The 12,332-nt window shown below is 50.0% G+C and overlaps 2 protein-coding genes across 3 annotated transcripts in view; both read left to right on the forward strand.

The window, feature by feature from the left end:
• The window catches only part of VWF (von Willebrand factor), a 139,241-nt gene extending 131,998 nt beyond the window's left edge, over nt 1-7,243 (forward strand). Inside the window, 5 exon segments of the mRNA NM_001246221.1 lie at nt 297-395; nt 1,312-1,440; nt 3,032-3,071; nt 6,331-6,428; nt 6,930-7,243. Of these exon segments, the coding sequence (NP_001233150.1) occupies nt 297-395; nt 1,312-1,440; nt 3,032-3,071; nt 6,331-6,428; nt 6,930-7,118 (555 nt within the window). The 3' untranslated portion in view covers nt 7,119-7,243.
• Nucleotides 7,244-11,321: 4,078 nt separating this feature from the next.
• Nucleotides 11,322-12,332, forward strand: part of ANO2 (anoctamin 2) — a 344,114-nt gene continuing 343,103 nt past the window's right edge. The window contains exon 1 of one of the 2 annotated variants that reach the window (XM_084956923.1): nt 11,322-11,432. Coding sequence is in view for 1 of the 2 variants with exons in the window: in XM_021092435.2 (XP_020948094.2) it covers nt 11,778-11,799 (22 nt within the window). In the remaining variant the exon portion in view is untranslated. Of the gene's footprint in view, nt 11,800-12,332 lie in introns of both variants that reach the window. The other variant, XM_021092435.2, reaches the window with a different exon arrangement.

Here is a 12,332-nt window from a genome sequence, read left to right on the forward strand (position 1 = left end):
GAGTGGAAACAGGAAGGCAGTTACAGCTCTTGCAGAGTCCAGTGGTGGGTGATGGTTGCTTGGACTAGGTGATGACAGTGGACATGGGAATGACAAGCCGTGGATTAGTTCAGGATGCATTTTCGGCAAGATCTGGTGATGAGTTGGAGGTGGGGTGAGAAAAAGAGAGAAGTCAAGGGTGACCCCCAGATTTCTGGTTTGGGCAGCTGGGTAAGGAAACATTTTGCCATTCAGCCTACTTGGAACCGGGCTGTTCCCGGGAGGTTAACGGAGGGTGCTTTGTCTCCTGGATGCAGGGATACAAGGAAGAGAAGATGCCGGGGGAATGCTGCGGGAGATGCCTGCCTACGGCTTGCACCATTCAGCTACGAGGGGGACAGATCATGACACTGAAGGTGCGAGCAAGTTGGACTTGGGAGGCCCCCCTCAAGTCACCATCTGGTTTCCTACTTGGGGATCTTTTCTTTGAGGAAAGGGACTAAGTTTGGGTCCATATTGGCTTCTTTTCATAGCTATTTCTGGTTTTATAGAGAAAAGATAGAGGAGTTCTCATCGTGGCTCAGCGGTTAACGAACCCAACTAACATCCATGAGGACGCTGGTTCCATCCCTGGCCTCACTCAGTGGGTTAAGGATCTGGTGTTGCCGTGAGCTGTGGTATAGTTCGCAGACATGGCTCGGATCCAGTGTTGCTCTGACTGTGGTGTTGGCCGGTAGCTACAGCTCCAATTAGACCCCTAGCCTGGGAACCTCCATATGCTGCGGGTCCAGCCCGAAAAAGACACTCACACGCATCCACACACACGCATCCACACACACACACACACACACACAAAGATAGGTAAGCTTTAGAAGGTACAGACTTTCTGATTTATTTTATCACACTCCTTGACAAGTGTGGTGAGTGTAGGGCGCCATGATTTGACTTGGTTGATCTTTAAGATTTTCTCCAGCCTTGACTGGGAGACAGGACAGGCGATGAGGCAGACACAAACTCTGATCTTTGAAAGCCACAATCAGCACATTCAGTTAGTGACTGTCTTAATTCTTAATTCTTTACGCTTTTCAGTGGTCGGAAGAGTTCAGGGATTCTTTCCATTTACACAGCCCTGTTCCCAGTAAATACGCTGTAAAGCTGGACTCCACTTCTGTTCTGGATTCTGGGCGCGGAGGCTTTGCTCACACTGCCTCATTCTGGTTCCTGCGGATTGTCTCAACAACTCTCAGGAGTCAGGGTCATGGTTTGAAGAGGCTTTGTGACCCAAACACTGTCTTCACATCTGCTCCACCCTCCTCCCCTCTTTCCGTGCAGCGCGATGAGACGCTCCAGGATGGCTGTGACAGTCACTTCTGCAGGGTCAACGAGAGAGGCGAGTACATCTGGGAGAAGAGGATCACGGGCTGCCCACCTTTTGATCAACACAAATGTCTGGCTGCGGGGGTGAGTTGTTGGAGTGAAGGCCCCGCTTTCCTCTCGACTGTCTCCATCTTTGACTCTAAGAAGAGGGTCCTTTTAAAGATTGTCTTATTAAAGAATGGTTGATTTACAATGTTGCACCAATTTCTGCTGTACAGGAAAGACAGCAAAGAGACCCCGTCTCTCTCTCTCTCTGTTTCACACACACACACACACACACACACACACACACACACACACACACACACACTCCTTTTCTTACATTATCTTCCATCATGGTCTATCCCAGCAGATGGGCTCTAGTTCCCTGTGCTGTACAGCAGGACCTCCTAGCTCATCCATTCTGAATGTCATGGTCTGCCTCCACCAGCCCCAGTTCCCCATCCATCCCACATCTCCTCCCCTTCACAACCACATGTCTGTTCTCCATGTCTGGGAGTCTGTCTGTTTTGTAGATAGGATCTTTTGTGTTAAATTTCAGATTCCACATATAAGTGAAATTCTATATAGGTCTTTCTCTTTTTGACTTTATTTATATATCTATTTATTTATTTATTTTACTTTTTAGGGCTGCACTCGCGGCATATGGAGGTTCCCAGGCTAGGGGTCCAAATGAGGCTGTAGCCGGCCTACGCCACAGTCACAGCAACGCCAGATCTGAGCTGCGTCTGGGACCTACATCTCAGCTCTCAGCAATGCTGGATCTTTAACCTACTGAGCGAGGCCAGGGATCAAACCTGCAACCTCATGGTTCCTAGTCGGATTCATTTCTGCTGCGCCACAACAGGAACTCCTCTGACTTTCTTCACTTAGTATGCGAATCTCTCGGTGCATCCATGTTGCTGCAAATAGCATTATTTCATTCTGTTTTTTATGGCTGAGTAGTATTCCATCACACATATGTACCGTGTCTTCTTAATTCATTCATTTGTCGATGGACATTTAGGTGGTTTCCATGTCTTGTGAATAGTGCTGCAGTGAACGTATGGGTGCATGTATCTTTTTGAATTATAGTTGTGTCTGGACAGAAGCCCAGGAGTGGGATTGCAGGATCATATGTTAATTCTATATTTAGTTTTCTGAGAAACCTCCATACTCTTCTCCATCGTGGTTGTACCAATTTACATTCCCACCAGCAGTGTAGGAGGGTTCTATTTCTCCACGCCCAAGAAGAGGGTCCTTTGAATGGCAGTCCAGCTCTGCCATGATTCCCAAAGTCCAAAGATTTACCTTGACTGAGTTTAAAAATCAAAATCAAAACCCAGTGGAGAGACAAAACTCTCTATATGATGCTTTAGAAAGACACCTTTCCCTTGGGGAGACCGAATCTGTGATCCTTGGATGGGAAGGTGAGACATCAAGCTAATTTCCAGTCTCCCCTGGGAATGACAGTTTTCAGTGACTCAGCTGGAAGAGAATTTAGAAGAATCGGAATCATTTCAGCCTGGTCAGGTGGGGTAGTCGGTCTGCTCACATCTGTGATGGGAAAGCCAGTTTACGTCGAGGGACTTTAGCTTGGGGCTGTGTGTCCAGAGCCAGGAATTGGCCTGGGGTGACTTAAAAGTGTCTCCTATGTCCTGTTGGTGCCTAATCTGGGACTTTTCTGTTTTCTTAGGGGAAAATCATGAAAATTCCAGGCACATGCTGTGACACATGTAAGTATATTACCAGTAACTTCTTCCTTGAAATCTATCAGACCAAGTTCAGGGACTGTTTTGGTTTTTTTGTTTGTTTGTTTGTTTGTTTTTGTCTTTTTTGGCCATACCTGCGGCACATGGAGGTTCCCAGACGAGGAGTCCATTCAGAGCTATAGCTGCTGGCCTACACCAGAGCCACAGCCACAGCCACAGCCACAGCCACAGCCACATGGGATCCCAGCTGAGTCTGCGACCTACACCACAGCTCACAGCAACGCCAGATCCTTAGCCCACTGAGTGAGGCCAGGGATGGAACCTGCATCCTCACGGATATTAGTCAGATTCATTTCTGTGGAGCCACAGCGGGAACTCCCCAGGGACTTTATTCTAGAGAGATGTTGCCGTCATCATGTTCAGCTTTGCAGCTTTGCTGCTCCTTCCTGAGTGTCCTCAGACTGACCCCCGCTTAAGCCCCTTTCAAATGCCTGTGAAACAGTCTTTTTCTTGTTCCTTCTAAACTTCTGACAGCCAGCAGCCTCTTACCTGCCTTTTTCTTGGCCAAATTTTGGGTTGTTCACAGTCTCATCATGAGAAAATATCTTGGAGTTCCCAGGTGGCACAGCAGGTTAAGGATCTGGTGTTGTCACTGCTGTGGCTCAAGTCACAGCTGTGGCGTGGGTTTGATCCCTGGCTCAGAAACTTCTGCATGCTGTGGGTGTGGCCAAAAAAAAAAAAAAAAAAAGAAAGGAAATATCTTCTTTGCTACCAGAGCTCCTTGAAGACAGGCCCCTTGATTCATGACCTTGACAGCAGACACTCAATACACCTCTGTTCTTTGGTGTCATGCAGGTATCTTAGAGAGAAAGGGAATCTAGCCATTGGCTGCAGGGCTGCAGAGAACACAGGCATTGCAAGACTGGTCTCAGTTTTATTAGTCTCCTCTTCTTCACTCTCGATGCCCCTTGACCTTGCGATTGTGCTGTGCTGGTGGGTCATGGCAGCAGCTCTGCGGACGGAGCTCAGGTCTGCCCATCAGACAGCATCTCATCACATGCTCACTTGTGTTCATGAGCACAAGTACCCTTCAGAATCCCAATGTTAGGGCTCCAGTTCCCGAATATAGAATTACTTGCCTGGATTAATACTGTTTTTTATTTTAGTTGTTAGTTTTTTTGAGGGGGGTGGTTCATGGGCCCATGTTCCCATGTTTATTTTTGGGTAGAGAAGGAAGAGTGAAAACACAAATGCTTTCAGTGCTTGGTCATTCTTCCCTCCCCCCTCCCCCCTTCCTCTCTCTCTCCCTCCCTCCCTGTCTTCCTCTCTCTCTTCCTTCCTTCCTTTTTAAATTTCATGGCCTCACCCTCGGCATGTGGAAGTTCCAGGGCCAGGGACTGAATCCAAGCCATAGCTGTGACCTACTTATGAAGCTGTGGCAATGCCAGATCCTTTAACTCACTGCCCCAGGTGGGGGATTGAACCCATGCCTCTGCAGCGGCCTGAGCTGCTGCAGTTGGTTTTTTTTTTTTTTTTTTTTTAGGGCCACACCTGCGGCCTATGGACATTCCCAGGCTATGGGTCGAATTGGAGCTGCAGCTGCCAGCCTTTGACACAGCCACAGCAACACAGGATCCAAGCTGTGTCTGTGATCTACACCACAGCTCATGGCAATGTTAGATCCTTAACCTACTGCAGGAGGTCAGGGATTGAACTCATATCCTCATGGATGGATACTAGTCAGGTTCTTTTCTTTTCTTTTTTTTTTTTTAAATGTTTTTAATTTTTTTCATTAGAGCTGGTTTACAGTGTTCTGTCAATTTTCTACTGTACAGCATGGTGACCCAGTTACACAAACATGTACACATTCTTTTTTCTCACATTATCATGTTCCATCACAAGTGACCAGACATAGTTCCCAGTGCTACACAGCAGGATCTCATTGCTAATCCATGCCAAAGGCAATAGGCTGCATCTATTAACCCCAAGCTCCCCATCCACCCCACTCCCTCTCCCTCCCCTTGGCAACCACAAGTCTATTCTTCAAATCCATGATTTTCTTTTCTGTGGAAAGAAAGGTTCATCTGTGCCATATATTAGATTCCAGATATAAGTGATATCATATGGTTTTTGTCTTTCTCTTCCATTAGTCAGGTTCTTAACCTGCTGAACCACAACAGGAACTCCCTGCAGTTGGATTCTTAATCCACTGTGCCACAGTGGGAACTCCATTCATTTTGTTCTTGATGGCTCACTCTGACAGTCCCTGTAATTGCTTTAATGAAATCGCAGATTAAGGAAGCGCACTCTGCAAGCCCTTCTTTCTATGATTCCTTCTGCGTAGTTGAAGAACGTGAGGTCGGGACCCTCAGGGGAGATGAGATCTCTTTAGGTGCCCTGCAGCCGGAATCTGGCTGAGGCTGTTATCTGCAAAACTAGGCAAAAAAGGACAAAAAAGGACCTTGGTTGGTCAGGGCTTTCAGGAGGTGGAGACCTTCCATCAGGAAAATAAACCAGGGTCAGGGATTTAAATCTACAGTGAAAGAATATAGTGTGTTCGCCCAAATATGTTTTCCTTATTCACCCTCTTAATGTGGTTGGCAGGTTTTCACGTAAATGAAATTATTTGGAAGGTGGGAGGCCAGCTAATAAGTAGTTAAGGTTATTTTAGATTTGGAATCATGGAAGAATGGAAAATTCCCAGTGTTCAAATGGGGAAGGGTGAGCTGGCATTAAATCTTAGAATTATCAGATCTGAATGCCATTAACCTCTGTATGTAAGGAAACCCACTCCCATGTCAGTGACCTGGAGACGCCAGACCCTAGGATCCTCTTAGCCCCCCGCAGAGTGCCCTGATGTGGCCGTGACCTTTGCAGAAATGGACAGATATTAATTGTGTTTATTGGCTACTTAATTGCCCATGTGCTTGTGGATATAGTTTGCAGCACAAGAGAACTGCTCTGTGGTCATTATGGTTTTTAGAGTCTATAGTTATATAAAAGTTCAGTCTCATGCATGGCCATTACCCGAAGCACAGTGAATCTAGGCTCCTCCTGCAATTAAACTTGTGCCACTAAGTGAGTTAAAGCCAGAAATAACCTTGTCTCTGAATACAAAGGACCAGGAGAAGCTGAGGGGAACAGCCTCTCCCCGCCTCCCCTCCCCCAGGGCTGTCTTTGCTGGTCTGGGCACTGTGAACCTGACCTGCCTCCAGGAAGTGAGGGAAGGGGGCTGGATAGTATTCTTTGGAAGAACAGGTCCCGTCCCTCCCCTGTCCTGTAGGTGAGGAGCCCGAGTGCAAGGACATGACGGCCAGGCTGCAGTACGTCAAGGTGGGAAACTGCCGGTCTGAAGAGGAGGTGGACATTCATTACTGCCAGGTGAGGGGGTGGCGGGGCGAGGGGGTGGCAGGGGGCTTCTCCTTTAGACTCATGGCTTTGGTTACATTGTGTGCGGATCTGGGAAATTCACAGGGAAGAGAAGTGAAAGGAACTAGGGTTTTTTTTGTTTTTGATTTTTTGTTTAAAGCAAATGTCTCACTGATGTAACCGGGAACTTGTGACCCCAGATGGAAATAAAAATGAGAAAAGATTCAACAAGTCCTTCGAAGAGAAGGGAGAGCTGTGTTTCCTGTAGTTCAATCAAACATGCATAGAAATTGCAGCCAGAGGGGTCTGGGTGCTAGGGTACCCTAGGGAAAGGCCTTTCAGACCTCCCCGAGGCCCACCTTTCCCAGGGCCTGGCTGACCTGGGTTGCTCTGGGTGAGTGAGGCCTGCTTGCTTGGCGCTGGGGGCAGGCGAAAGAGGCGGGCTGCCCCAGGGTCCACCCCAGTTGGGACACTCCACCACCGACCCCCCTGCCTCTCTCTGCCCGGCTGTAGGGAAAATGCACCAGCAAAGCCGTGTACTCCATCGACACCGAGGACGTGGAGGACCAGTGTGCCTGCTGCTCGCCCACGCGGACAGAACCCATGCAGGTGCCCCTGCGCTGCACCAACGGCTCCACCATCTACCACGAGGTCCTCAACGCCATCCAGTGCAAGTGCTCCCCCAGGAAATGCAGCAAGTGAGGCGCTGCCCCGAGTGGACTCCCGCTGCCACCCGCCTTGGCGACCCCTGCCCTGCGCATGCGCGCTCTGCTCCAGTAGCCTCCTGGGCCCACAATAAAGGCCGAGTTGTGTCCTCTTGCCCATGGCCCCTGGCTCACCCGTGTCTTCCAGGCTGACATGGCAACTGTAGGATGGGTAGGGTTCTGAGGCTGAGGCTGAGCCGGGGAGCACAGGCACCCAGTCGGGAAACACTGCAGCCCCGGCGTCTGCGGGAGAAGAAGCAGACCTTGGGGAGAAAATGGCATCTTGGCTTCACCAGGTGGGGAGGGGACAGCGAGGGCCAGGCCTCCTCGGAAACTCAGCCCAGCGGCTCAGAGGTGAAGGGATTTGCTCGGGAACACTGGGGTCTCCAGTCTCTGGATGCAGGGGCTCTGAGCAGAGCAGAGGGGTGGCTCTGGAGCCAGGCTCTGGCCAGACGATGGCTTCCTCAGTGGTGGGGAAGGGGTCTTAGCAGGTGTAAAAGGGTTTCTCTGAGCCTTCCGCTGGCAGGTGCAGGACCCAGCGCAGGTTCGGCCATGGGAGGAGCGCTAGACTCGGGGCAGGCCTGGCTTCCATGCGTGGCCCTTGTTCTACTGTGTTGTCTCCACAAGCCCCTTAGCGGTTCTTAGGTTCAGTATCCTCAACTGGAAAACAGGAACAACAGTGTCACTCATGCCACTGGGAAAGCAAAATAAGCTGGGAAGTCCAGGAGTACCTATGACTTGCTCTGTATAATGGAGGGCGTGACAAGAAGAAAAATAGGCTCAAAGGGGGTCTGAGTGTCTCTGCCATTAGTGGCAGAGTGTTGGACTTTTCCTTTGTTCCGAGGGGTGAAGGAGCCAAGTTCATTCAGGGCTGGATGTTGGAGGCCAAGGCCCTGCCTACTCAAGGATTCCTCAGTGGATGGGGAAGAGGTATAGGTAACACCTGACTTCACAAAGTCCCCAAATCACTACCTGCTACCGTCACTCAGAGATCATCCTTTCTTAACATTTTATGGGAAAATAAAAAAATGGCTCTGTGGGCAAGGTGGTGGACACCCTTGGTGGGGAGTGAACACCCATGAGACTAAAGGAACCCCCCTGACTATGAGACAGAAATTTGACGGAGGACTTTCATGCCAGATCCTACTAACCCAAGAAAGACTCAGCTCATTAAAGTGCTGGACGATGACTCTGGAAAGGATTTAGACATCATCCCATCCATTGCTCAGTCCTGCCCCTTTACAGGAGGAACGCAGCTCAGAGAACTCGGTGACTTGCCAGTGGCCACACAGCTGCTGGGTGGCAGGGCCAGGTTCAGGACCCCAGTGCCTGGACCCTCGGGCTGGTCCACCAGAGCCTCAGGCCCCTGTCCATTTTGCTGACACATGTAGTTCTCGTTCTCACGGGAACCAGTGAGTGACGGTTGCATCTCTAGGTCTTTCTGCTTCTGTCACTGCTGGCAAGAACCTCCAGAAAGATACATTGCAGGCCACTGGCCTGGGTTGTGTGGAGTCATTTTGGTGGAGAGTTTAGCAGGGAAGGAAGAATGGATAGAAGTTTTATGTAACTGCTCAATAATTCAAAGGCTGTCATCCTCCATCCATCACCCTGCCTCCAACTTTGAGTAGCCTCTAAGGTCTCTGTAGGAAACCAGATCCAGGGCCAGAGAATTACCTGTCTCTCTTCTGACTGATCACCTAACACTCCGCTGGGGACGAGGTGCCGATGTGCCGTTGGAGGCGTCAGCCACAGAAAGACTCAGCAGGGAGGCTGCCCTTCAGCAGAAGGTGTCAATTTTCCAGCTGCCTCCAGAGCCTGAGTTTTCCTCCTGGTTAGGGCTAGGACCACTCACAATCAAGAAAAAAACCTGAAACTGAAAAATTGCATGTTTTGATTAAAAAAAAAAAAGGCAGGGGGCAGGATAAAAAGCTACAGAAGGAGAAATGGCTGTGTGTGTGTGTTGTGTGTGTGAGAGAGCCAGCAGCTTCGGCAACTCTGCAAGCATTTTATTTTATTTTATTTGGTTCTTTTTTTTTCTTTTTTTTAATTACTCAAATGAATTTATCACATCTGTAGTTGTATAATGATCATAACAATCTGATTTCACAGGATTTCCATCCCATAGCCCAAGCAGATCCCCCCACCCCCCAAACTGTCTCCTCCGGAGACCATAAGTTTTTCAATGTCTGTTCTGCAAAGAAATTCCGTCTGTCCTTTTTACAGATTCCACGTGTCAGTGAAAGCATTTGATGTTGGTGTCTCATTGTATGGCTGACTTCACTTAGCATGATAGTTTCTAGGTCCATCTATGTTGCTAAAAATGCTGGTATTTCGTTCTTTTTGATGGCTGAGTAATATTCCATTGTGTATATGTACCACATCTTCTTGATCCACTCCTCTGTCGATGGACATTTAGGTTGTTTCCATGTCTTGGCTGTTGTAAATAGTGCTGCAACGAACATTGGAGTACATGTGTCTTTGCGAGTCGTGGTTTTCTCTGGATAGATCCCCAGGAGTGGGATTGCTGGATCAAATGGTAGTTCTATGTTTAGTTTTCTGAGGAATCTCCATACTGCTTTCCAAAGTGGTTGCACCAATTTACAATACCACCAACAGTGTACGAGGGTTCCTTTTTCTCCACACCCTCTCCAGCACTTATTGTTTGTAGACTTTTGGATGATGGCCATTCTGGCTGGTGTAAGGTGGTACCTCATCGTGGTTTTGATTTGCATTTCTCTAATAATGAGTGACGCTGAACATCTTTTCATGTGTTTCTCGGCCATCTGTATGTCTTCTTTGGAGAATTGTCTGTTTAGATCTTCTGCCCATTTTTGGATGGGCTTGTTTGTTTTTTTGGTATGGAGCTGCAGAAGTTGTTTTTAAATTTTGGAGATTAATCCCTTGTCAGTCGATTCACTTGCAAAGATTTTCTCCCATTCTGTGGGTTGTCTTTTTGTGTTGTTTAGGGTTTCCTTTGCTGTGCAGAAACTTTGAAGTGTGAGTAGGTCCCATTTGTTTATTTTTCTTTTTATTGTCAATACTCTGATAGGTGGATCTGAGAAGATGTTGCTGTCGTTTATGTCAGAGAGTGTTTGGCCTATGTTTTCCTCTAGGAGTTTGATAGTGTCTGGTCTTATATCTAGATCTTTAATCTGCAGGCATTTTAGGGCAGGTCTGCCTCTGGGTGCAGGGACGCTCATTTTAGTCATCCTCAGACCAGACGGGCCAGTCCCCCAAAGTGAGAGTCTTAGGGGGAACCACAAGGGAGGCGTATGCAGGGACCAAGCGACTAAGAACGTGCTGGAGGGAGAGAAGAGAGGACACAGAAGAGAAACTGCGGTGGAAAGGTATCCACATCCTCTTGGCCCTGCAAACATGTGAGGGCTTCCTGGAAGTGAAAGGAGGAGGGCGGTTTCTGGGAGAGAAACGAGCAGACCCACTGCCGGACCATTTACCCAGTGGCCTCCTTGTCTGTAAAATGGGCACGGGCAGTATTTCGCTCATAGCCGTGTGGCCAGGATTAAATAATTCCTCTGGAAAAGGCTCTGAGGAGGGTGCCGAGGCGGAGGGGGTCTGCATCCACCCCAGCCTGGATCACTCCTGGTGTTTAGAATACAGCCAGAGATTGGCAGGGACAGCTTTGATTTTCCTTCTGCTCCGCCCCCCGACTCATTCTGTGTGGTCACCCTGCCTTTACTGCCTCAGGTTCCTCTTCGTTAAGGTGGGGAGCCGTCACCCCCCCCCCCCACCTTCTCAGTGTAGGAGATAGAAAGTTCGCCATCATACCTGACATATATTCCTAACAGGATACCTTTTCATGGGGGGGGGGCGGTCCCTGGTCTAAATACACTTGTTTAGCTTGAGGGCCTCTTGGAATTATAGGCTCTATAGGCTCCATCGTGCAGAACAGCCCTTTGGAGATCTTCTCTTCCATCCAGGTAGGAAAGCATACCAGGGGGCGGCACTCCTCTTGTTCCCGGGGTGCAGCTTTCGCAAGCAATCTACCTTCTCAACTGGTCCCAGCGTCTCCCTGGGAAGTTCTGAAACCTGCTCCTCCTGCCTCCTGCAGCCCCTCTTTCTGTCCCACCTCTTGTTCCTGGAAGGTGGGGACAGCCAGTACTGGGTAGAGTGCAGGTACTGGGCAGGCAGGTGTCGGGGGAGGCTCCCACCCCCCCCACCCTCCCGGGCGGGCGGTCGGGGTGGGGAGGGGGAGGGGTGCAGAGCGGCAGGAAGCAGGCTTCTCAGGATTGGAAACTAATCAGTCAGACGGTTCATGAGATAATCCGGCTGAATGCTCACACTCCCGAACCAGGTTAGGAGGCAGCTCCCGGGGCGGGGAGAGCAGCAGTCTTACTGTCTCGCCCCTCAGCTTCATTAACCCGAGCGTGTCCCAGACTAAACCCGCCCGTCGGTCCGCGGGAACGCGCTCTTTCCTCCACGTGGCGCGACCTGCGCTCGCTCGTGCGCCCAGGGCGCAGCCAGGAGGCCGGGTGGTCTGACGCGGGATGGGGGAGGAGGCGGCGGCAGCAGGACGGGGCGGGCACGTCCAGACGGAGCTGAGCCGCTATGGAATTAGCCTGGCAGCTGAATAAGCCAGTCCAGACGCCAGCGCAGCCGAGGGGCAGTCCGGGTGTCCTGTCCCGTGTGAGCGCGCACCATGGCCACCCCCGGGCTGCGCGGTGAGTCTTCCCTGCCGGGAACCCTGATCCTGGGCAGCTGGTGAGCTGTAGGAGGGAGAGGGGCTGAGAGGGAAGGAGATGGCAAACTCCTACCCCTTGGAACTGGTGACCCCAAGTGAACCTGGAGGGGGAGGTGCGGGAGCTGATCCCTCTCCCCTGTTGCGGGAGCCCAGGAGACAGAGCGATTTCCTGGACACTTATTTCTTATCAAGGAGAGGGGAGGTAGGACGAGAGAGGCAGAGCATGGGTGCAGTGGATTACCAGTTGCTACCTCTTTATCTTCTTGTTACAAGTCGGGGGATGTTTAGTACAGCGTATCTGAATGGCAAGCAAACAGCTGGGGTTTAATTCAGAAACAGTCTGCTGAGGATAGAGGTTCAGAGCCACCCCCCAGCAGTTTGACTTTGGTGTGGCTGGAGCATCCTCACAGTTTCAGGAGGCCTCCTCCAGCCCTTTGCCAAACCCATCACCAGGAAGGGCGTTTACACCTCACAGTACAGGGAGACAGGTTTTTTTTTTTTTTTAAGAGGGAA

Source organism: Sus scrofa, chromosome 5 (genome assembly GCF_054392235.1).
Source record: "Sus scrofa isolate SSC_HxYL_T2T_F1_AM1 chromosome 5, Sscrofa_HxYL_maternal_Yorkshire_Landrace_v2.0, whole genome shotgun sequence".
Taxonomy (NCBI): Eukaryota; Metazoa; Chordata; class Mammalia; order Artiodactyla; family Suidae; genus Sus; species Sus scrofa.